Here is a 26320-nt window from a genome sequence, read left to right as displayed (position 1 = left end):
AAGAAGTTTTGCTTCAGGTGGCCGGTCTGAAGCTTTCTCAAGAACTGATGAATCACCAGAGTGATCCAGTTTTAATGTTCTCATGTTATGATTTGTGTAGCCAACCAGAGGTTGACAAGTTGAGAAATATTACCAAGACAACTCAGAAACACGCCTTCTTTGATCCTGATGCTCTGATCTGGGTAAAGGGCTATCTATGTGTCACGCATTTAACTTTACTTTGTCCTTGTGTGAGTGCAACTGGTGATGACCTTGTCATATCAACATGCTGAAACATATATCAATGTAATCATAACATAACATTCATTTCAAACTTCAATCATTGAGCACAGATTAATGAAAACATTTCATTATACTATAATTATTATAAGTAGCCATAAACAAACGTTTATTTAATGATTATCTAGCTTATAAGTTTTAGAAGTTCATATTTAATTTAAGAACTCATTCTTTGATTTAGCAACTAATTCGAGCTGCAAGTGTTCCTAATTTGGAGGCATGAAGAGTCCTGTAGGACGATATGGGAAGCTGGACCTTGAGGAGGGAACATCACTGTTGACAATTCGTTATCACGTGTTCAGAGCTCCAGAGAGGCTCTGAGCTCCAGCTGATGGGATGAAGGCAGGTCGATTTAAAGGGAACACATGCAGCCTCATGTCTCCATTTTGACCGGATGTTGAACGGTCAAACTGTACCTAAAAACTGACCATTGTCGGATGTTACATTTGGACGATAAAAAGCTGCTTCCGATTCAGCGGCTCCTGTGCCATCACGCTTGACAAACAGCAGTGAGGAATGTTATGATGAAATACCTGAATCGGTACCAGGATGAAAGAGTCCTCACACTCAAACACTGATTACAGGTGCTGGCCAGTAAATTAGAATATCATCAAAAGGTTGAAAATATTTCAGTAATTCCATTCAAAACGTGAAATTTGTACATTATATTCATGCAATGCACACAGACCAATGTATTTCCGATGTTTATTACGTTTAATTTTGATATTTATAGGTGACAACCAATGAAAACATCAAATCTGGTATCTCAGAAAATTAGAATATTCTAAAGGCCAATGAAAAAATGTTTGTTTCTCTAATGTTGGCCAACTGAAAAGAATGAACATGAAAAGAATGTGCATGTATAGCACTCAATACTTAGTCGGGGCTCCTTTTGCCTCAATAACTGCAGTAATGCGGCGTGGCATGGACTCGATCAGTCTGTGGCACTGCTCAGGTGTTATGAGAGCCCAGGTTGCTCTGTCGTCTTCAGCTCCTCTGCATTGTTGGGTCTAGCGTATTGCATCCTCCGCTTCACAATACCCCATAGATTTTCTATGGGGTTAAGGTCAGGCGAGTTTGCTGGCCAATCAAGGACAGGGATACCATGGTCCTTGAACCAGGTGCTGGTGGTTTTGGCACTGTGTGCAGGTGCCAAGTCCTGTTGAAAGGTGAAGTCTGCATCCCCATAAAGTTGGTCAGCAGCAGGAAGCATGAAGTGCTCTAAAACTTCCTGGTAGACGGCTGCATTGACCCTGGACCTCAGGAAACAGAGTGGGCCAACACCGGCAGATGACATGGCACCCCACACCATCACTGACGGTGGAAACTTTACACTGGACCTCATGCAACGTGGATTCTGTGCTTCTCCGCTCTTCCTCCAGACTCTGGGTCCTTGATTTCCAAAGGAAATGCAGAACTTGCTTTCATCAGAAAACATAACTTTGGACCACTCAGCATCAGTCCAGTCCTTTTTGTCCTTGGCCCAGGCGAGACGCTTCTTGCGCTGTTTCTTGTTCAAGAGTGGCTTGACACACGGAATGCGACACCTGAATCCCATGTCTTTCATGAGTCTCCTCGTGGTGGTTCTTGAAGCGCTGACTCCAGCTGCAGTCCACTCTTTGTGGATCTCCCCCACATTTTTGAATGGGTTTGTCGTCACAATTCTCTGCAGGGTGCGGTTATCCCTAGAGCTTGTACACTTTTTTCTACCACATTTTTTCCGTCCCTTCGCCTGTCTGTTAATGTGCTTGGACACAGAGCTCTGCGAACAGCCAGCTTCTTTAGCAATCACCTTTTGTGTCTTGCCCTCCTTGTGCAAGGTGTCAATGATTGTCTTTTGGACAGCTGTTAAGTCAGAAGTCTTCCCCATGATTGTGGTGCCTTCAAAACAAGACTGAGGGACCTTTTAAAGGCCTTTGCAGGTGTTTTGAGTAAATCAGCTGATTAGAGTGGCAGCAGGTGTCTTCTATATTCAGCCTTTTCAGAATATTCTAATTTTTTGAGATACCAAATTTGGAGTTTTCATTAGTTGTCACTTATGAATATCTAATTTAAATGTAATGAACATTGGAAATACATTGGTCTGTGTGCATTGCATGAATATAATGTACAAGTTTCACGTTTTGAATGGAATTACTGAAATATTTTCAACCTTTTGATGATATTCTAATTTACTGGCCAGCACCTGTATTATAAACGCCTGAAAGGTAAAATAAAATTGGAAAAATAGCCCGTGATTTTCTATTAAAATTTAAAACAGCCTGCGGCTTGTTTGATAAAAGAGCTCTTTTTTGCATTCACAGTGAATTCTCCTTGAAAGAGAGCAGATACGACTAGACCTGCTAATCAGACTTTACTGGATGCCGCTCAACAGATTTCGTTATGACATTTACGCCTCTATTAGAATATGAGAATTTAAATGACAAATATTGTATATTTCATGCAAAAATGCAATCATTTTCTTGAAATAATTTTCTAGAAGTCTTCACACATTCTTGCATTAGTCAAATATCTAAAGCCACATTTGTACGGTGCACATTTTAGGGCATCCTCAGGTCTTAGGAAAAAAGACATCAAGAGTATAGAGAGAAAAAAAAGAATCTGGTTTAATTCAAAAACACATCAGACTTTTGACTAAACAGATCAGGAAAAAGGGTCTAATCCCGGCTTTCCACTGGTTGAGTAATCTAATAGAAGCATTTTCACCCTGAGCTCAGCAGTGCAACCCTCCCCACAAGCTTTTCAGAAGCAAAATGGCTGCAAAAGGGTTCCATGCAGCTGGTCCCAATAGGTCACAAAATCTCCAGAGAATATCAAGATCACACGTGATTTTGGGAGTTCATGCCCCATTGGTCGCTGGAGAGCGTAACAGTGTCACCACCATATTGGAAGGGTTCCTCACTATCCAAACAACTGGAATGAACGCAGGGGGAACAACTATTCCCACTTTTAGTTTGCTGGGTTTTTGTCTAAATTTGCAACAACCAGCACACTATTAAAAAAAGATCACATGGGATTACTATTTTCTTCTTTAGCCTACCTGTTGAGATTTTTTGTTTGAATTTATTTTGTTTAATTATATTTATATTTTAATTATGCCATACATGTTTGATTTAGTGCTAATGCATAATTAGTGTTTTAAGTTGGGTAAGCACCTTCCTCAGTAGAAATAAATGCACTGAGGGCGAATGGAGACCCATCCAAGATGGGAACTGGCCAATTCAGCAGCTCTCATAAGCAGCGCCAGTCCACGAGGCGTCTACGTATGAGGTCTGTGGTTCATGCAATCACGAGCAAAGAGAAAGACGGCAGCCTGAATCCAAAAAGGTCTGGATTACTTCCTGTTCTTTTTACCTCGTCTATGGAGGTGTCGCTGGTAACGACATACATTTCATTATTTAACAGTAGGGCTGGGCGATATATCGATATTTTAAAAATATCTGTATAATTTTTAAACAAGATATAAGATGACTTTATATCTTTATATTGGTATAAGTGGTCACACTGCAATGCTAGCGATTAGCCGCTTTGCTAGCAACATGTTGCTCCGTCTGTAAGCGGTTATTACGTCTATTCTCACAAGTTTGGTCAATCTGAGAGCTTTTGAGTAAATGTGCTGCTCTAAACTTTGCATTTAGCGTTCTGGTTTTTAATTATTTGGGGACGTTCAACACCAACGGAGTTCTGTTTTCCATCCTGCTTGTGCGGAGCCGGAGAGACGAACCAAAGCCCTCCCTCCACTGTGTAATGACGAAATATCTACAGACAGCCGGAGGGGCCAAATTACCTCAAACATATTATAAGGGTTTGAATAGTAAACTATAGGGTAACTGTTTCATTGTGAAGGCGAGCTCAACGGGTTACTAATGTTGTTCCAGTTTATTCCACTCTGGTTTGCTATTGCTAGTAAATACTTCGTAACGAGCGATTCTGTTGAAAAATTTAAGAGTTTGTAAGGTGTGGGTTACGGCGACAGTAGCTCGAAAATACTCATAAAAGAGCAACCAGAGACTCTGAGTCATTACAGTATAATCGCTGATATGAGCCAATACTGTTAGATTCCAGCCATGTTTACAAATATACATGAGGCAAATGTACCAGAGTCATACCCTGGCAGTGCCAAGTATGTGCCGACAGTGCAGACGGACTGCTGAGTGAGTGCTGATGCCACGCACGCACGCACGCACGCACGCACGCACACGCACACACACACACACACGCAGCCCCCCACTGCAGCTTAGTGTAAATATGTGTGAAATTGTTTTATTTCTTGTATTTTTTGTACAATTTTTGACAAAAATAAAAAGCATGGAAACAAATAACAGTTGTTCTTTTGTATATCTCTCATGCTGAAATTTAAGTCCTCTTGACTTGGACACAAATGCTTCTGGTCTTTGCTCACAGCTGGACCTGGAAAACCTTATTTACAAAACAAAAGTGGCTGTTCACAACTCATTATACAATGTTAGCTAAAATCCTTCAGGTCACTCGACCCATCTCTGGGTTCCAAAGGTAGAAATATTAAATGACCCTTCTCTGGGACTTCTAGTGTTACGGGGCTCCCAGGGGCAGATAAGAGTCGGTCTCTCTCCGAGAATAATTATGAATTTAACAATGATTACTGCCTGATGACATTTTCCCACATCTGCAAAGCTCACTGGAACACAAACCGAGGACAATATTTTCCTGATACAGGGTTTACTACTCAAGTAAGGGTAAAAAGGTATCTGATTAGAAGGCTACTTGAGTACTGAGGATCTGATCTAATACTTTTAAAATGATTAAATCAAACAGACAAAAAACAAGGTATGGGGAAATATTGGTATTTTAAAGACTAAAGGGGAAAAATGTAAACAAATAAACAACATAATTACAAAATAACACATTTTAGGCAAAATTTAGACCTAAACCGAGGACAATATTTTCCTGATATACAGGGTTTATTTAGTTGTCTGAAAATGTAACACGTTTAAAAAAAAACTGCGATAATACCGAAAACCGTGGTAATTTTAGTCACAATAACCGTGATGTAAAATTTTCACACCGTGACAACCCTAAACACAAGTGTGGAAAAGTATTACACACCTATGAACAGAGGATAAGAGAACAGCCAAAATTTTGTCCTAACATCTCAAACATGCAACAGTGGCAGAGCATAAGATTCAAGCTTCCAACATGTCACAACCTAACTGCAACTTTACATAGCATACCTGTAGCAAAAGTAATGACGGCGGCACCACCTGCAGGATGATTGTCTGAGGCGCTTCTATCCAAGAGCTTTTCTTACGCACTGCTTAGTCAGAAGTCTGATGGATTTTTGAATGAAATCAGATTATTTTTTCCTCAATGTTTTCCTGAGACCTGAAGATGCCATAAAATGTTCTCTATACACATGCACACGTTCTTTATCACCTCCTTAAATGTCTCCAGAGATCAAGGGTGTGTACTTTGCATTAGCTGTGAGGACAGACTCTGTACAGCTGCTTGTAGTTGATACATAGTTCTGCTCATAAAGGGACTTCCTCCAATTATAAACCAAGATAGAAGATTTGTCCTAAATCTTTATGTATAGACTATAAATACTGCTGAAGGGCTGCACAGTTCTGAGCAGAAAATGTGCTTTTTAAACGCTGTATTTAGCCAAAAGCCATCAACGGTTTTTAAAGGATCTTGATGTGTTACCGTGCTTTTACACACTCATTTAGAGTCGCAAACATAAGCAGAGAGCAATTAAACACCAACGACGGGTATTTGAGCTAAAATACAAATCAAATTTAAAGGTAAATTTCAAACATTTAACTTATTATTAAACACATATAACAGAAAGTTAACAACCAAGCTGAATCATCAGCAGCTATAGTTATGGCACCTGAAGGAAAGCGTGCAGTGCCTTGCTCATTGGCAAACCAGTTGTGGCAGCAGGATTTCAAGCACCACAATATTTCTGCTGGTTAAGGAAACAAACCAGCAGCCTTCTGGACTCGGGTGGTCTCTCTGCTGATTATAAAATGGTTTAAAATGGTTCCAGGTCAGTAGATCAGAGAAACAGATTAATGCACCAGTTTTATTTCCGTACCTGTGGAGCTTTGGGCGTGAACAAACGGTCTCAAAACAACCAAACAGCTCCAACTGTGGTAGACGCTGTCTAGAAAGAACGCAAAAGGAATGAAGCACTCCATCACGTAGTAATCAACCCTAGACAATTTCAGAGCAGCCAAGGTAAAAATAAAAACAGCAACTAAATATAAATAAAATAAACATTGAGCAGCAGATCCAAGGCAGAAGATCTAGTGAAGAAGACCAGCAATAACGGAGAAATGTCTCAAAGGTATTCTTTCCTTTTGGTTTAATGTTTAAACTCAAATATAATGTCAAATGACTGAATTAACTAAATAAAATGAAAAACAGAACCTATACCTTCGATATTTACAATCGGAAATGAGAATAAAGGATTTTAAAAGCTCTGTTGCACACGTACTCTCTTATGTTTGCACATTTTGGAAAAAAATAACCCTGCAGGCAGGAAAATGGGCTTTATGCTGCTCAAGTTTTAATAAATCTGGTCCTTTACTGCTCGCAAAAAAACCATCACAGGGATAAATTATGCATTCTGCTTTAATAAATTCTACAATAACTAATTTGCACACCTAAATATCCAGCTATATTAACTTAGCCGCAGGTCTGATAATTGGTTAATTATAAGTTGACACCTCGGCTTTCCAACACCGCAGACGAGTGGAACAAGAGGCGATTTTGTTAACAGCGTGATTTCTACGACTAAGAGATAACAGGAGATTATATAAACATACCCACTGTGCAAGAATGTATGTACCATGTACGGTTTTCCTTTAGTCACTGCAAAAACAGAGGATAACCTCGACTTTTCTGTGCTTTTAATAGAAAAAAACCAAGGGCTACCTCACTTAGCTCCTTTAGATTTCATCACACTTAAACGTCTCAGATTAGCAAATACATAAGAGAGCTTCACAACGTTACGAGTGTGCATCATGAGATCTCATTTTCTGAATTTCATTGGCTATTTGATGCATCAATGAACAAATTTACTAAAGCACAACAGGTTTGAGCTACACAGGTGAGAATAGGCGGCGGCATTTTTGACCTGTGGGCTAATGGTTAAAGATGTAACCCTTCACCTGTTGGATCAGGTAAGATGTCGAACAAAAGCTTGAAGCTAATGAGAGGATGCTAACAGAAGACATGATGAAACTGTGCGAAAGCTGCATCCGAATAAAATTTCCAAGGTTTTCAGCAGTACTATGCTGGATTGTGGACTATCTTATTGAAGTACTATTACTGGACCATTGTGGGTTTGAAAGTAAGCAATGCTCTATTTTCAAGTAGTTTGACAAAAGTGTTTACTGTGTCTACTGTTATGATTGTATCATGTTGTTCAGCCAGTATGAAAAACTTAAACTAGATGGCAGGACTAGAGCATAACCTCAAGTGTTTGTAAAAATTCCTGTACTGACTAATATTGCTATTAATATTGGAGGGTTAGAGTCGCAATGGAAATTTTTCAAATATCACGCAGCCCTGCTTTAATCCCAAACTGACCCTTTAACCGACTGTAACTGTATTAAATCATTTGTGATGACTGGTAAAGAGTTGTGCAAATCGCTGTTTTTAGTAGTGTTTAATTCAGCCACATTTGGGAATGTTCTCGCATAAATAGGCAGTTCACGAAAAAAAAAAACTCAGTTCAGAAAAACCTGACAGGTCTACGTCACACTGTCACTTAACGTTCCTCGTCTCAGCCAACTTGACAGATGACGGGGAAGGCTGTTGTTGGTTTAGCATCCAGGAAACGGCAGAGAATATCTCGGCTAGTAGAATCTAATTGTTAGCATTAGCAACTCCACCACAACTCCACTAACCCTAACCCTGTGACATCTAAAATGTAAAACAGAACACTGCCGCAGGTCATTCATCCCCTCTAATGTACGAATGTAGAACTGTTTGCCTCAGAGAACGATAGAGGCCTTCATTCCTACTAAAGACCACTTCAAATGTATAAAAAATATGAGTAAAGTTGCCCTTTAATGGTAAGAATTTTCTGTTTATGTGATTTAACTCATTCAGATTTCTTGCCATCTGCAACTATTGACCAGAATGCACACATTTTGGGGGCTAACTGCCCCGGGAGAGGCAATTGGCTGTGACTGCCTGGGTGCTTCTTGTGCCTCCGCCTGGTACAATGGCTGCTGCTCCCGATCCTGCTGCTCCCGGTGCAGTTGGTTCCTTCTGATGGTGTTTCAATCTTCTTCGTTGCCTATTGCATCTGTACTCATCCAGTTGTCCTTTCACTTTAGCTTTTGTGTGTGTGTGTGTGTGTGTGTGTGTGTGTGTGTGTGTGTGTGTGTGTGCGTGAGATGGGAGTGATGGTGGGAGGAGGGAGATATAGAAGGGATGTTGATCTATGGGGGAGGGGAGGGAAATTGACAGTTTTCAATGTTGTGCAGTGCTTTGAGTTGCACTCGTTGCATGAAAAGCGCTTCATAAATAAAATGTGATTTGATTTTATGCGGTAGATACGATTTTATTCGTCACCCCGTTAGAAATCTAAAATTATTCAAGCTCAACTCTAACAGGAGTGAAAGAGGATGCAGATGATGGTGTGAAACGGAGGTTTTCAGTTCTAAAGACAAACATGTATGAAGCTTTCATGTTAAGCTAGCTGCAGGGCTGCTGATGCAATCCTGTCAAAAATCCTCCATCTTTAAAGCGGGTCACTATGAAACATCTTGTAAATATCAGCTGGACAAAGATTATGAAAGAACTTGTCTGTCAAAACTCGATTCGATTAAAATCAAGGACAACCCAAATTCACGTATTAATCACAGGAAGCTCAAATAAAAACCCAACAGAAAATGAACTAGATCTGCTGAAAACGAGCTTATTGTGCATTTGTGTTTTTGAAGCACAGCCCGTTGTGAGCACTGCATGCATTTTTAAAAAAGGGTAGCAAATTGAGAAGAGTGGGGCTATTCCAACATTAACTCTTCCTTTCTACTTTCAGAGGTCATGGCATTGTGAAGGTTTTTAGGCACAGTTTGTTGTATCCTGTGCACCAGCAGGCCAGCAAAGATCACCAGCATGCTTTTAAAAACTGCAGATAAATGATTCAACATCTGAGGCAAAACGATAAAGACTTGAAAGCAGAGCTACAGACACCATGTCCTCCACAAAGAGTCAAACTTGTTTAATCTTATTCTAAAACTTTTCTGGTAAAGGAAACACTTTTTATTTTTGATTCATTAAAAAAAACGTTCCAACATACCCAGAGATAGTAGGTGAACTGCAGCGCAAAGATAGCGATGCCCTCATTGTCGAAGGAGCCTGCCACAGAGCGAGAGATGTAGCCGGGGACGATTGCGATGAAGCAGGCCGCCAGGAGCCCTGCGCCCTGGTTCCACAGCTCCCGCGTCAGCAGGAAGGTGGAGATGGCGGTCAGGCCGCTGAACACCGGCGCCAGGAACACGCACACGTCCCGGATGTGGACCGTGACGTGAAGAAGGTTGAGCACGTAATGGATAAGGCCCGCGGTCACCATTAGTCCTGGATATACCTGAGGGCAGAGAAGCAGAGGGGACGTAAGAAAACATGAATAGCAACACAGAAGCTGGCGGGTGAGCTGAGAGGATGAGGGTGATGATGATTAAGGGCGGGGCAGTTTATTTCAACCATGTGGAAATAAAAACCATCAGAATTCCTCTCTGTGTTGTTGTTTCAGTTCTTTTAGTTAAGAGGCAAAATAAATGGTTAATTACACGGTGGGACTCTAACAGGATTGATAAGCTAACGGCTAGCCTGGATGCAGTTGAGACCAAATGATAAATGACCCGCACTTGTATAGCGCCTCTCAGAGTAAAGACTCCAAAACGCTTTACACTACAGTGTATCATTCATCCGTTCACACACACATTCACACACTGATGGTGATGAGCTACGATGTAGCCACAGCTGCCCTGGGGCGCACTGACAGAGGCGAGGCTGCCGAGCACTGGCGCCACCGGTCCCTCCGACCACCACCAGCAGGCAAGGTGGGTTAAGTGTCTTGCCCAAGGACACAACGACAGAATTCTCTGTCAGAGCCGGGATTGAACCTGCAACCTTCCGATTACTGGACAACCCGCTCAACTTGTTGAGCTACTGCTGCCCCAAATTGTGTTTTTAACATCTTAAAACCATTCCAAATTCTAAAATTTCACAGCCATTACTGTAGATTTCAATCTAAAACCCTTTACAGCAACATGAGTTTAATATCACACACATTTAGGTGGAATGACTAAGACGGCCGACTGGACGTGTTCCATGCATCCACCAGAGGCAGAAAAACCCAGTCTTTGCTGATCAGGAAATCACTTCACAATAAGACTGCCCATTATTATTTATTAAACAATTAGGAAATACCTTTATTGCCCCTGAGTGAGGACATTTTGGTGTAAATAGTTAATTAGGTTCTAAATGTCTTATAAAGCTTTATAAGTGTTGATACAATATTTATAGGACACTTCACGTTTGGCAATAGGTCAGAATAACTCTTTAGTGAACCGAAACTGCTTATAACTGGTTTATTGGGTGTTTCTAACTAATTAATAACCGTTTATCAGAAACTCGATAACCCAGAATGAGTTCTTAGGGAATGAAGCAGATTTAAGACAGCAGGGGACCACCTTTGAGCTTGGCTACGTGTGGACTAGCAGTTAGCGCATCAATCATATAGGATGTAACCAAATTCTTTACACAATATTTTCAGGAAGCCATCTACAATGGAGGACACATTATTACGACTACAACAGAAACACACATCAGGGCGGTTAGTATTTCTATAATTAGCGAAGAGTTGATGTTAGTTACGTTTCAGCTGATTTCTCCTCAATGAGCTGCAATTTCTCTTCAGTTCCCTTTAAAATAGCCCAAAAGAGTTCCCAGGCAAATGCAGATCTTACATTTTTCTTCTCTTTAGACTCACGTGAATTTCTGCAGCGAGCAACTTAAAAATAGTGCTTAAATCTTTTTCCTGACAACCGAGGGTTGAATCCAAAAGGTAAAATTCATAAATATATATATTTTTATGCACAGCAAGTGTGAGTAGTGGAACTGTGCCCAACTGTAAACATTAACTGCTGCTATCAACTCATTTCTAGTCGATGACCCATCTTCCTGTATAATTCTCCAGCTTGTAAAGATGCAGAAAGCTGCAAACTAGATTTTATAATCAAATGTATTTGATCCATATTTGAGGTATATAAATGAGTGTTTTTAACCTTTATAGTTTTATACATGATGGTGTAAGAGCTGAGGTGTGGCTCCAATATCTAAGCAGACAATGAAAGCATAAACAATCATCGACATGCACAGCCACGGTCGAGGTCCGTCTCACTACACATGGAACAGAATTTGGGAATCCTGCAGACTCCCGCCGACTCTGCATGCTTGAGCTGAATATGACTGTAAATAAGCTCTTCACGTGCGGCTGTAAGAGGCAGAACCAGGAAGCAGAGCTCTGAAAAGATGGGAAATAAAAAGCATTCTTCTGCTGTACAGGAAGCGAGGACATATGGACACTGCAGCCTGTTACTGAATATGTGAATGTTTCTTATTATACACTTGACGACTCGCATGCACAGTAAACAGATATTGCAATTTCATTAAAAAAGCATTACGAACAAACAACCTATGGATCAGTTTGTTTTTTTATCCAAATCTAAATGGGAAGTTTATAAATTACATGTGTTACAGCAGGTGGGTGGATGTTGGCGGTTTTGGGCATCAATAGCTGGTAAATGTGGGAGGCAAACGGCTGCAAAGGGACAATTAAATCAGAATATGACTGATTACATGCGTTTCCATCAAGTTTGAATGAGCAATTAGGCTTTTTTTTGTTGTTGTAGCAAAAACTCATAAACTCAGCTTAACTCAGATTTGCGTGTTCCAAGGCTAAATGTTCTCTGCAGCCAGCCGTCTAACATGCACCGCAGAACAGGAAACAGGAAGAGGTTAAGAGAAAAGTGCAAGACTATCTTAGAGTTTCTGTATCACTCATTCTGCGGAAGTGCAGCGTAAAAAATAAAATGACACGTTCCTTTTTTTCCAATAATTCTGTGTTTTATGTTGCGCAATTTTTACAAATGTGCGTTATTCTCATTTTCCCAATACGGTGTGGCAAATCAATAGATCCAATATGTTAACTTTCACCATCTTTTTTCCCCCTTTATTTCATTTTTCATTTATTGACATTAAAATAAAAACAGAAAAAAAATTACTACAAGCCAAAATGAAAAAGGGGACAGAAAGAAGAACAACTTATGTTATCTGCCCCTTTTAACTAAAATAACATTAATACAAAAAAAAATTTAACAATATTGTTCCTGGACTGGTTGGCCCACACAATCTCAACCCATGAATTGAAAAAAAAAAAACACAAAAAAACAAAAACAAAGCGAAAACGAGTTACACAGAGAGAAGCATAAAGTTGTAGACCTCTATACATACATATATACACATATGCATACATAGACTTGTTTCCTTTTTTTTTCTTTCTTTCTTTCATCCCCCCAACCCCCCTTCCCTCTCACATTTATGTAATGGATCTATATAAGTTAATCATTTCATTTTTATCTCCTTTTTAAAAGTCAATATTGTTTTTGCATTCTTGATTTCAGTATTTAATTTATTCCACAATTTAACTCCATATATGGACACACAATGTTCCTTTATGAGTATCCGATGTCTAGGTACATTAAATGATTCATGACCTTTTAGATCATATTTGCTATGTCTTTTTGTAAATCTTGATTAAACCTGCAGGTAAGTTCCTTTTGTTTGCATTATACATAAATTTTAAAATATTGTAGTCCACCAGATCATAGAATTTTAGTGGTTTTAATTTTATAAATAATGGATTGGACGGATCTCTGTAGTTGCTCCTTGTGATTATTCTTATTGCTCTTTTCTGTAAGATGTAAATGGAATTTGTGTAAGTTTTATATGTTGTTCCCCTAATTTAAATAATTAGGAGAAAAACAAAGCTAGTTTGGCTGTGGCAAAAACACAAATGTAAACTTAAAGCGCAAGCTTGGCTAAGAGGCCTGGGCACCATAACCTTAAACTGTTCCTTCAAAGCCGTTAAATATGGAAGAAGAAATTATTCATACACCTATAAAACATAAAGGTGGTGTAACATATCTTTGTTCTGATAAATAAAATTTGTGTGCTTAAAGAGCAAGTAACACCTAAATTAACTTTTTTTTTGCTGATAACCTGTATAGATGAGTGTCTAATGGTGCTGTACACAGGTGTAATCATTAGTGTAGCAGTTTAGTGAAACTTTAATATTTCAGCCCAAAACCATAACTATCTCCATCTTCAGGTTAAAAACTCCACCTTCATGTAAAATCAGCTGTGGCTGATGGCTAAGCTGAAAAACGTGACGTTGTCAGCAAATTACTGCGTGGCTGCACTGCACTGGTCTCCAGGTGAGCCAGCCGCACCTCCACCTGGCTCAGCCACTCACCTGCTGATTTGCCACATAAGCGCTCTGAGCCGCACATCTCCTTGGGAAAAAAACGCCCTCCTCCCCTTTTCATCTAATGATTACGGTCAACTGGGAATGCTCCAGAATCTGTGTCTGCTCTTCTCCTGAGCGGTAAGTCTTGTGTGAGTGTGTGCACGCGCGAGTGCGCACGCACTCATTAACAACTTGTTTTTAGCTTGAGAAACTCCGACAGCACAAGCAGGGGGTTGAGGGGGGTGCGGTCTACAACTGGCTCAATGCCGCTCTCTCTGTCCGCCAGGCGACGCCTTTTTCAGAAGCATTTTCCTAACAGGAAATGTGGATGAAAGACGTCTCCACTCATGTCTTGACCCTCACTTTAAAGACCAAGTTCATTTGTGTTTTAACATATCTGAAGTGGCCTCAAGTACAAGTGAGTACCTTGTGAGTTGACGCCAGGGAAAAAAAGCTCTAGCGCTCCTGTTTCAGGAACTAGCAGTGAGCCAGCAAAGAGGAGAGAAGATTGCAGATTTTGGAGTCTTATTTCCTGATACTTTGACATCTCTCCTCTGATTGCCTAACTGCTAGCTGTTGGTAATGGGAAAACAAAAAGTAGTTTGACATATTATCTCATTCACTGCCAGCCATTTTCTAATCAGAAAAGCCTTTCGCTGCCAGCGTTTTTACTATTTTTTAAGAGTCACAGAAACGTTGCACACTAGGATGTCGACACCAAAACAAAAAGTAGACTCAACTCTTACATTAGGAAGAATCTGCGCGTTTCGAGCGTTATCCGTTCTTTCATAATTTCGTTTTCAAATAGTGATCTGAGTAGCTTTTCCGATTTGCGCCTCACTTTTTAATGGCAGCGGCCCAAAATGAACACATGGATTTTCTGCTTCCTGATCATGTGACGTGTGACAAATGCGGATGAAGATCAGCTTCAGAGATTGGATGTTCGTTCTCATGCTGCGGGGGCTCGTTCCGACGCCCACGCAGTAAAAAAACGCAAATGACTATTTTAGTCGTCATTGACAGTGAACGGTTGGATTTAAAATGACGACTTTTGTTGTCAATGGCAGTGAATGGGTTAAAAGTGATAGTTTTGTTTGCTAATTCACCGTGGGCACTGCTCGTTCAACGTTAGCTTCTTGACTTCTTTACCCGATATTTGAGTAAAACAAAAAGATGTTGTGGCTTCTTGAGCCTACTGCACACTGGAAGCATTGGCGGCATGGAACGGCAGCAGAACACCAACGTTTTAAATAGAATCCATTCAAGTTAGGGCTGGGCGATATATCGATATTCTTTAAATATCGGTATAATTTTTAAACAAGAAATAAGATGACTTTATATCTTTATATCGATATAACTGGCCAAACTGCTATGCTAGCGATTAGCCGCTATGCTAGCGACATGTTGCTCCGTCTCTAAGCGGCTATTACGTGTATTCTCACAAGTTTGCTCAGTCTGATAGCCTCTGGGTAAATGTGCTGCTCTAAACTTTGCATTTGGCCTCCTGGTTTTTAATTATTTGGGGACGTTCAATACCAACGGAGTTCTGTTTTCCATCCTGCTTGTGCGGAGAGACGAGCCAAACCCCTCCCTCCCCTGTGTAATGAGGAAATGGCTACGGAAAGCCGGAGTGGCCAAATGACCTGAGACATATTGCAAGGGTTTGACTAGTAAACTATAGAGTTACAGTTTCATTTTGAAGGCGAACTCAACGGGTGAGAAATGTTGTTCCGGTTCCGTTTTTTCCCGCTCTGGTTTGCTATGCTAGTAAATACTCCGTTACGAGTGATTCTGATGAAAAAGTTGAGTTTGTAAGGTATGGGTTATGGCGACAGTAGCCCGAAAATAACACTCATAAAAGAGCAACCAGAGACTCTGAATCATTACAGTATAATCGCTGATATGAGCCAACACTGCTAACTAATAACTAACAAATAGTTAATAACTAGTTTTTCTAATAACTAATAACTCCATGGTGCATGACCCATGTGATCTGCAGTAGATGCAATTACATCATCGTACATTTAGCTTAACATGATGGATTTTTTTTCTCTGGACAAGACCTATACAATATGGGCCACTTCTAGATGGAATTTAAATAATTTTACATTAATTATAAATATATAATTAAAAAGTGCCTGTGGGACATTTGATACACCTCTGGCTCTCAACTGTGTGTGTGTGTGTGTGTGTGTTAGCAGACAGCTGTACCTGTGTTACTAAAGCTCAGACTGGTAGAGAATAGGCACTACGGTTAAAGTTTGACCAGAACCAATACATTTTTATGCATTTAACCTACTGATTTATGTATATAATTTCTCAAGAGCTTGAAGTGAGTTAACTTGTCAACAGTTTACAGGAGGAAAAATATCGAGATATATATCGTATATCGGAATTCAGCTTAAAGATATCGAGATATAAGTTTTGGTCCATATCGCCCAGCCCTAATTCAAGTCTATGGTGGTGATTTAAATCAGCCTTGACGTGGCAATTTTCAGGTAATGTTATAATTTTTTTTACTTATTGCTTCTTTAAATTGCTTTTCAATCAATCAAATATACTTTAATAATCCCAGAGGGAAATTAAGTTTCAGTACACACAATTCAGAGATCAGACACACATGGGCAAGACACATGACAAGAATTGGTGACTGTGGTCATTCGCAACCCTGAGTCGCGCTACCTTAATAAACCCACAATTCACACAGTTAGCTGGAAGATAAGAGCTCTCACACAACCATCTGATGAGTTTGATGGCAGAGTGGGAGGTGAAGTAAAAATGACATCTCCAAACTGCCTGATAACCTTTCCCCACTATGCACTCTAAGCTGCTCTGTGTCGAAACTCAAAAACGTATTAAAATAAAGCATCTACACAAACAAAACCTGCTGGCAATTTAAAGAAATACCAATTTAGGCAAATTTTTTGTAAAACTGGGAAAACAGGTAAAACATTTTGGATAATTAAATGACATGAGTGAGACAACAGTAGCTCAGGAGGTAGAGTAGGTTGTCCAGTAATCGGAAGGTTGCAGGTTCAATCCCGGCTCTGACAAGAGAATGCTGCTGTTGTGTCCTTGGGCAAGACACTTAACCCACGTTGCCTGCTGGTGGTTATCGGGGGGACCAGTGGCACCAGTTCTCAAAAGCCTAGCCTCTTTCAGTGCACCTCAGGGCAGCTTCGGCTTCGTAGCTCCTCCCCAGCAGCATGTGAATGTATGTGTGAATGGGTGAATGACTGCGTTGTGAAGCATCTTGGGGGGACTGTATAACCCAAAGAAGGCCCTATACAAACACAGGCCATTAACCATTTACCATGACTGTTGTACTCGGGTGGGCCACACAGGCTCATGATTGTATATTACTTTCAGAGGAAGGGCAAAAACACATCAAAATAACTTTAATACATAAAAAAAAATAAAGACGAACTCTGTCTGGGGCTCAAATAGAGGTTATAACAGCAATTACAGAAACTATTTGATTATAAAAGGAATCATTTATCACATGTTGGAAGAATTGCTTTGGTCAAAATGTCTCAGACAGCACAAGGACAACCTGGACCAGCATGGTTTAATACGCCGGGCAAAAACAGAACGGTGTTTCAACAGAAAGTATAATGACCAGCATCTTCGGCTGAATCGAGCTGTGGCCTTTGTAGGTGAGGCCTTGTGGCCTCTGTCTCGTTTAACCATAAGAGATCCAATTAGAGCTTGGTGCTGTTCGCTGTCCAGCAGGCATATACATCAAGTGATTCTCAATGTGCGTTTGTTTTAGTCTCAGATCATGCACATCTACTAATAACGCCTGGCCTTCATCACATGAATTACATGACACCAGATCATCTATGGTACTCCGGTGTAAATTAACCCTCTCTTGCCTCTTGGCTTTGAAGATTTGATTACCGTAAATCCTCTAATACAGGCCGGTATTCAATTAAAGGTCGGGTCTCCAATTTTGGCCGGTGTCAGAGTCAGCGGAGGTAAATAATGGTCGGTCTCTTATTGTGGCCGGATGGAATGTGGTAACAAGCAAGTATGAGCGTCCCAGCGGCAGGGTTATAGTCCCCAAATCAACCAGCAGGAGGCAGTAAAGGTTCACGCAGACCTTTATTAGGCTTTTTCTTCAAGGCTTTGTAACGCTACAGACACCGATCCTCTATCACGCTCCTACCACACAGAGTCACGGTGTCAGTTAACCATGCTAATTCAACCCGCTCCACAGAACACACATCACCTTCCCTGTGGCTTACCTAACACTCACACAACACGCAAATCAACACATAGGAACCAGCAGAACGATAGGAAACACATATAACACAATACCCAGAATGCACCTGGCTTACAACCCCAGCCAGGTCATTACACTATCAAGTTCAAAGAGAACGTGCTGATTATGCTGCAGAACACTCTGGGGAGCAGTAGCAGGGGTTGTATGAACTAGTCAACTTCACTATGACTTTTTATGCCCGTCGTCGACTAGTCGCTGTCACGTGATAATGACCGGCAAGATGCAGCCCTCGGAAAAGACAGCAGCCTGCTATCAGCAGGTGACAAGCTCCTGCGCTCGGGGGGTGGGGGGGGCAACGCGCTGTGCCAGACCGTAGGTACTGACACGCGATCGTTCATGTCGGTTCATTTCCTTTAATGTTTTCTGTCTTTTATTTGCGCCTGATGTGTATCGCTGCTGTGGAGCGGGGCGCATCAACTTGTCCTCCGACGCACAGATCACAGCAGGGAGCGCTCCGCTGTTTTCGCGGTCGGTAGATCTGCCTCCTGAGCACGGCCACAGTAACAATTAGGTGTCGCCACCTCAAAAACTACTTTAACAGGCGATCGTTCATGTCAGTTCATTTCCTTGAATGTTTTCTGTCTTTTATTTGCGCCTGATGCGTTTCGCTGCATGCTGTGGAGCGGGACGCTGCGCGCATCACCTTGTCTTCCGACGCACTGATCACTGATACGGCCGCCAAACAGCAAGCGCTCCGCTGTTTTTGCGGTCGGTAGATCTTTTAGAACTGCAGTTCAAAGGTAACTCATGAGGTGAATATATATGAACCCAGGTAGCAGTTTCTCTTTAGGACTGAGAGGAGATGCAGGAAGATAACAGGCAGGACAGAAAAATAGTCAAATAAAAACAAGTTAGTTTTTCTGCTGTTGCAACAAACAGACACCATTGAAGGTCATCAGGAGTGAGGAACAGAAAATGAAATAATTATTTTAATGTTTAGAGCAGCAGGAACTCCGAGAGGCTGCAGGCGCATCAGTGAGTTTGCGGCCGCTGCGCAGGGGGAGGGGGGAGAGGGCTGAAGCAGAAACTACCGTTGTTAAAAGAAATGGGTTTAACTTTGAAAATGTGGGCCCAATTTTAATTGTCAAAAACTCCAGCGAACCATTAGTTCATTTTGCTCAAATAGAAATAGAGGCCTGTCTCTAATACTGGCCCTCCTTCCAATAAAGGCCTGGAGCTTGGTGAGCTTGAGTCAAATACAGGCCCGGGCCTGTATTAGAGGATTTACGGTATTTCTAATGGAGCTGTATCCCAGATTAATCCTGTAATTATTAGACATTAAGAATCTTGCAGGTATGATGAAGTAGGGCTGCTCGATTATGGCAAAAATAATAATCACGATTATGGTGACTGAAATTGAGATCACGATTATTTAAGACGATTTTTCAATTTATGTTGATTTTATTTGTTTCTATTCAGTCATAAAACTGCTCAGGGCACAATCAGGACAAAAATAAGAAACAAGATGATCACTAAAGGAACTCCTGATTCCCAGGATAAAACGACCAATATACTTATAGCTCATAGTTTATGACCCAAGGGCTATAGACCTTGGTTTAACTCATTTAAGTCTAACCATTACAGAACCAAATACCAATATCTTGCAAATACTGACAGCAAGAATTATACAGTGGCATTTATAACAAATAAATGCAAATAAATTGATGTTCACAAAATGTTGCATAACATTTATGTAGCCATGTCAAGGTGCTGTAGGAGAGTGCACTAGCACCGTGCCCTCAGAGAGATTAGTTATTAGTTATCAGCGTGAGGAACTTATTTCTACCTTATTTATAAACTATTTATTTACAAGTCCATCAGTTAATGTAATAATTGTCCCAACCACAGCTGCACCCCCCACCCCGGTCTCACAGCAATCGGGCAAGTTGCACGTGTGTCTAGCTCGCCGCACGTGCACATTTAGCTGTTTTTAGCTGCTCAGGAGTCCGCAGGTGCGGTGTGTGTGTCACTCACTCTGGTTACTCCAACAGGGAGCCGGCTCCGAGAGCTGTCTTTAGCGACCGACACATCACTGCATCATTCCCTTTCCTAATGTTGAGAAGAACGGTCCGGAGCACAGGCGGAGTGTTTAGCTAACCTGCAGGAAATGTCGACGACAGTTATCCAGAAAGTAGCTATGGGTTACCAGAGATGTTTCTGAGATGTTCGCTAGGTACTTTTAGGATTAAAAAGTCAAGAAGGGGGTCTGAAAAGCTGCTAGAAATAGCGTCAAAGTCGCTAAGTTGGCAACACTGTGGAGGAGCGCTTCATTTGCAACTCAGGGCAGCGCAAGCGGGAGGACCAAATAATCGGCTTGTTTTGTTTTTTATAATCGTTCAAAACTCAGATCGTAATCGTGATTAAAATTCGATTAATTGAGCAGCCCTATGATGAAGATTGTTACATATATTCCTATAATGAGGTTTGACTACAGAAAACCCATGCATTATTTATAAACACCTTTTTATGACTTGATGGAGGGGGGGGGAGGGATGCAGCTTTCGCATTAAAAAAACATTAAAAAGTGACAAAAGCAGTTACCAAATACATGCTTTAATCGTCCTCATGGAGAGAATGAGAGGGTATCAGCTTGACAGCCTGCTGTTGTTATGGACCGACACATTAGAGAGGCCTTCTTTTCTTATTTGCAGCTCAGATAGGAAGAGCAAATGACAGTCATCCTCTGGGGAGTGAAGGATGGGGAATAAAGAGGGAGAGGGCAGCTGGACTGGACTGAGAATAGAGGCACTCAACTGTCACATTAACTGATATCAAATCATCTGTCGTCCAACTTAACAGACTTAATGTTTATACACAATGACCGCTGTCAAGATCACCTGTCTGACTTTAAATTAAAGGAGGGTATGGTAAGGGTTGGACCCAAGAACAAAGGCACGCCAGTCTCCTTAACAGATGCCGTCAGCGGCATTGTGGGTAGACTGTCCCCATCTGAGATTAATGAAGGTCTTCACGTTTTAACAGCAAAGGTTTGATCGGGGGGACCGGTGGCACCACTTCTCAATAGCCTAGCGTCTTTCAGTGCGCATCAGGGCAGCTTCGGCTTCATCGTAGTTCATCCTCACCAGCGTGTGAATGGGTGAATGACTGTGTTGTGAAGCACCTTGGGGGACTGTATAACCCTAAAGAGGCGCTATACACATACAGGCCATTAACCATGACTGTTGTACTCGGGTGCATCAAACATGGAGTTTCATACATAACTGTCAAGTAAGAATGGATAAAACTCAAAAAAGCTTGACAATAACAAATGTTCTGATTCACGGACAGAACTGTGCAAGATCGAGTTTTAAACTAATAATTTATCACATGTGAATGCAGAAGAGTGCACAGATGTAGTTGGGTACATCCTGCATAACTCATGTATATCCCATAACTCGATGAATAGATGGATTATTTGATAGAATACTAGACCTATTCTATACCTATAGCTTGTTCTGTTTGTTTGCAAGAGCCTAGTTTACATTTAAAACCACACAGTAATTTAACTGCAGTGTAATCAAGGTCGTTAAACAAAGGGATACAAGGTGGATTAAGGCAAGTTCAAATAGGATTTTTTGTTATGTATTTTTTATTGTTTATATGTTTAATTATTTTTATTTTGAATAGAAATAAAAAAGGAAGAAAAAAAAGGAGATTTTTAATGCCTTGTGTGAACCAAATGGGTCAGTACACTATTAAATGGTCACACGTACTCAGGAGAGCTTTTCCACCACCAGTTGGGACGCTCACTGGGCAAGTGAGACTTTTAGGATTAAACCTAAAAGTGTATTGTGGTGTCATACCACAATATGCTTGCAATGACAGAGGTGATTCAATCAACCATAACAATGGACCCCAGACAGCTCTAGCTCATGTTTGCTGATGTCTTATTGTCTTTCACATGCCCATATGCTAAGGAGAATCAGCTGTACCGTAGTGTTTATGTCTAGTGCACAAACGGTGGTGTTTTTGTCCCCATTCGTTGGACTGTGTTGTGTGGCGCCGCCATGACTGTACAATTCCATTGTCCAGTGGACCTATAACTGAAGGGGGCCCAGGAATGGTGTGACATGGGTTTGTAGTGTGGGCCGCTTTTACAGTGGAAACAGACTAAATAGCACCGCACCGTACCATTCACTGGAAACGCGGCACTGGACATCAATTCTACCTTGAAATGACTTCACTTGTGTCAAGTGTGGTGTTTTCATATTTATTCACATTTTAGTATTCTTATTCTTTGTGAGTGTATAATACTGAGCCTTTAGACTAAGGGAAAGGCCTTGGACTACTCACCATTTAGTTTTGATCAAGTGCAGTTTTTCACTTTAATCAAAAATAAACTGAAGTCTGAGAATAACTGATTCTAGTACACCAAACTGTTTTTTATGACTATAAAGTAACTGAAACTGTTTACTTTTTAGGTTATTACTAACATTCTGCGATTAAGTACAGCGCAGTGATATAGAAAGGTACATCGATAATCGTTTTATAATCACATCACAGCCCTCTGAATTGAACCAAATTAAAATTTGAAACCTGGTCTGAGCTGCTGAGGAATCATGTTTCTGATAACCTGTGAACCATTATTCTAGTTTTGAAAACTCTGCAGAAAGAATATTGAATAAACTTCAGCAACAGCTCAAACCTGAGGTTTCTAACATGTGGCTGTTAGACCTTTATGCGTTTTGCATTGATTTGCATGCTGTAGGGGGGAATTTGCATTTAGCACTGCCAGGAGAATTACCCTGCCACCTGTTATCAAAAGTCAGGTTGCTGTATAAGGAGAAATGTCACTGACCATCTGCTGTCACACTTCTGCCAAGGCCAGCTAGAAGTTACAAAACACTTTTATATTCATTCTATTTTATTCAGACAACTGCACCGACACCTAATGGTATCCGAGAACTTAATAATTAACATATGAATACATCCATACTGAAATAAGTTGGCTCCTCTTTTATTTGTAAATTCGTAAAACCAAGCCTGCGAACGTTTAAGCAAAGACATGAACGGAGATTAAATCTAAATTTTAAAAGTCATGCCTTTAACAGGCATTTTGATGCAGAACCAATTAAATTTTTGAGGCTAGCTTTAGAATTAGCAAATGGTAAATTTCAATCCAATTTAGTTTGAGGATCAGCACCTCCAAATCCGAGGCCATGGTTCTCGACTGGAAAACGGTGGCTTGCCAACTATGGATCGGGGGAGAGGTCCTGCCTCAAGTGGAGGAGTTTATGTATCTTGGGGTCTTGTTCAGAGGGTAGCGGGAGATCGAGAGGCAGATTGGGGCAGCATCTGTGGATGCTGAACCGGTTTGTTATGATAAGAGGGAGCTGAGCCAGAAAGTAAGGCTCTCGTTAACTAGTAGATCTACGTCCCAACCCTCACCTATGGTCAGGAGATTTGGGTAATGATCAAAAGAACAAGATCGCCGATACAAGTGGCTGAAATGAGTTTCCCCCGGAGGCTGGCTGGGCTCAGCCGTGGATATTGGGTGAGGAGCTCAGACATTCAGGAGGGACTTGGAATAGAGCTGCTGCTCCTCCACATCGAGAGGAGCCAGCTGAGGTGGTTTGGGCTTTTTGTCAGGGTGCCAACTGGAAGCCTTCCTGGGATCGTGTTTCGGGCATGTCCTGCTGGCAGGAGGCCCCTGGGTTGACCCAAGACAAATTGGAACAAGTACATCTCCAATCTGGCCCAGGAATGCCTTGAGCTCCTGCCGGAGGAGCTGGTGGAGGTGGTTGGGGAGAGGACGGTCTGGGATATCCTACTCGAGATTAGGGGTGCAATGGATCATGATTGACCACCGCAACCTGAACTTAGATAAGTGGAGGAAAATAAACGAACTGAAATTTATCAAGGTTTTTCCTGCGTTCAAATTAGCGTGGTGGCCGCCTCCAGCTAATTTTGTGCCACCCCAGCCTGATTTCACTCTGCCCCCAGCTATATGAATGTTATTTTAACTGCAGTTGCAGAGTTGCGCCACTACAGGGGCACTGTATCAGCAGCGGTGCACCGAAAAGTGCTAAAACCGCTGCAGAAGAAGATCAAAAATTGCTTTTCTCGCTAGTTGGTACATATCTATGGTTGGCGCTATTGACGTCCTGATTTTACCCCAGGCTCTTCCATATCAGAGCAGGGCTGTACAGTAGGGGTGGGCGGATCGATCTAAAATATCGATGGAATCAATCTAATGTTGGTTTTGACTATTTATTAAATACATGCGTGATGAAATCGTATCAGTTTCTTCTAGCCTGGCAAGCCATGACGTATTCACCGCTACAGATGTCGGTCAACGAGGCAGTCCACCAAACTTCGTCAAAGAAGATGCAAAACACATCTTTTTCCTAAATAAACTTTAGTACTTCTAACTGATCTTGACTCAAACAAAAGCCAAAGTCATAATAGTCCAAACTTGATGCCAAAGCCGTTTCAAATTAACGGCTGACCGCCGACTAGTGACGGTTATTTTTTCAATAACATCCCAGCTACTTAGTGTTGCGATTGGCCCATGAAATCTATTAAGCGCTACGATTGGAATACTACAGACAGGCAGCCATCTTGATTTGTAGTTTACCTGGCTGTTACCTGTGATTGGACCCTTTCAGAGTGGCAGCCATGTTTGTTTGCAGGGACATCCCGCCTACCTCACTGAAAGAGTGCTGTGATTAGCCCAACAAACCATTAAAGCACTGTGATTGGAACACCACAGATGTCAGTCAATGGGGCAGTCCGCCATTACATTAACAAAAAAAAAAAAAGTAAAACAGCACGCCAGCATGAGACGAGCACAGAACAGCAGAGACCACTGTTGTTGCTGCATGATGGCAGACTGGAAATAGAAAAAAATCTTGAGTTTGTAACTATAAATGCAGGTTACCACCCCCTAAAGAGAAAATTAAGTTTTCTATAAACCATTTTGAGTTTCTCAATAAAAATTGTATTTGCCTGAAAATGTTTCCTATATTTTATTATCATCATACATTATTAATGAAAGGAAAACTTACAAAATAATTAAGTAATCAATAAAACTTGAGTTTTCAGATAAGATTTTCATATTTATGATGTATTTGGTTCAAAACTAGGCGTAGTAAAGTATCGTATCGGCAATACTGGTCCTATATTTACTTGGTATCGGATCAATACCAAATTTTGCAGTATCGTACAGCACTACTGTACTGTGCGATGGAAAAAAACGTCTGTGCATGTCTGTATTTTTAAACGTAGCACTGGTGCAACATCTTTGAATTACTATTTTCCCCAGAACTTTACTGAACAAAAGTAAGTTACGTGTAAGAAAAATGCTTTTTACTGGCACACAGTGTGGTCATCTGGATGCAGTGGAGGAAAATAAAGGAACCAGCAAAGGCACAAAGGCAGAACCGGTCCATAGTTTGGGATCAAAAGTGCAGCTACACGCAGATTGGCTAATGCTAAAGCTAACGGGTAGCAGTCTCACGATCAAGTGGCGCACAGAAAAATACACGATGATTGTAAAACTAAGACAACTCTACAAGCGGATGAAAAGTCCCCACCATCCTGTTTATTCTGCATCCTGCAGCGCTACGGATCAGAACCACTGCTGATACGAGTCACATTCCTGCTACAAGTCTGCTCCACACACAGGAGCAGGAAGTACAGCAAGCCGGTGTAGTATATAATTCAAACGCTTCTATCTTTCAACATAATTTAAACTGGATTATTGCCAACCCGTACATAAGACATGCCACCATTACATTGTTAGCAACAGAAATTAAATGTTATTACCATTTCCAATACAAATGCATGTTAATGACATGCATTATATTTTACTGGATATATTTATGTGTTATTTTGACTAAGATGTGTTATTAATACAAACCTAAAATGTTACTGAAATGTAGGTCAAATATTGTAATATCAGATGGGAAAAAAAACTAAACACCAATCTAATGCATATGTAACGTGATGGAGGTGCTATTCCACCGAAGGTTATTTACCCTCTCACCACAGATGCCTCTGACACAGAACTAATCTGCGTGAGATATTGCCTCAAGGTCTCATGCATTTGCTTCTAAACTGCTTCTTTCCAGCTCAAGAGAAGAATGAAAAGGACTCTCTCCTTTTAATAAATCAAAGAACTCTATTTTTAATAAAGCTATTCAAACAAAGTGTTAGTCAATAATAAGATGTGACCAATCTGTGAAATCAAAATATTAATTACTTTATTATAATCCTGTAGAATA

The 26320-nt window shown here is 40.9% G+C and overlaps 1 protein-coding gene across 2 annotated transcripts in view; it reads right to left on the bottom strand.

The window, feature by feature from the left end:
- Positions 1-26320, bottom strand: part of LOC107394545 (dolichyl-diphosphooligosaccharide--protein glycosyltransferase subunit STT3B) — a 143542-nt gene that overhangs the window by 51617 nt on the left and 65605 nt on the right. For both annotated transcript variants that reach the window (XM_070547595.1, XM_070547594.1), the window contains exon 3: positions 9578-9865. In XM_070547595.1, coding sequence (XP_070403696.1) covers positions 9578-9865 — 288 coding nt within the window. The remainder of the gene's footprint in view (positions 1-9577; positions 9866-26320) is intronic.

Source organism: Nothobranchius furzeri, chromosome 19, assembly GCF_043380555.1.
Source record: "Nothobranchius furzeri strain GRZ-AD chromosome 19, NfurGRZ-RIMD1, whole genome shotgun sequence".
Lineage (NCBI taxonomy): Eukaryota > Metazoa > Chordata > Actinopteri > Cyprinodontiformes > Nothobranchiidae > Nothobranchius > Nothobranchius furzeri.
This window is presented reverse-complemented; position numbering and strand designations above follow the sequence as displayed.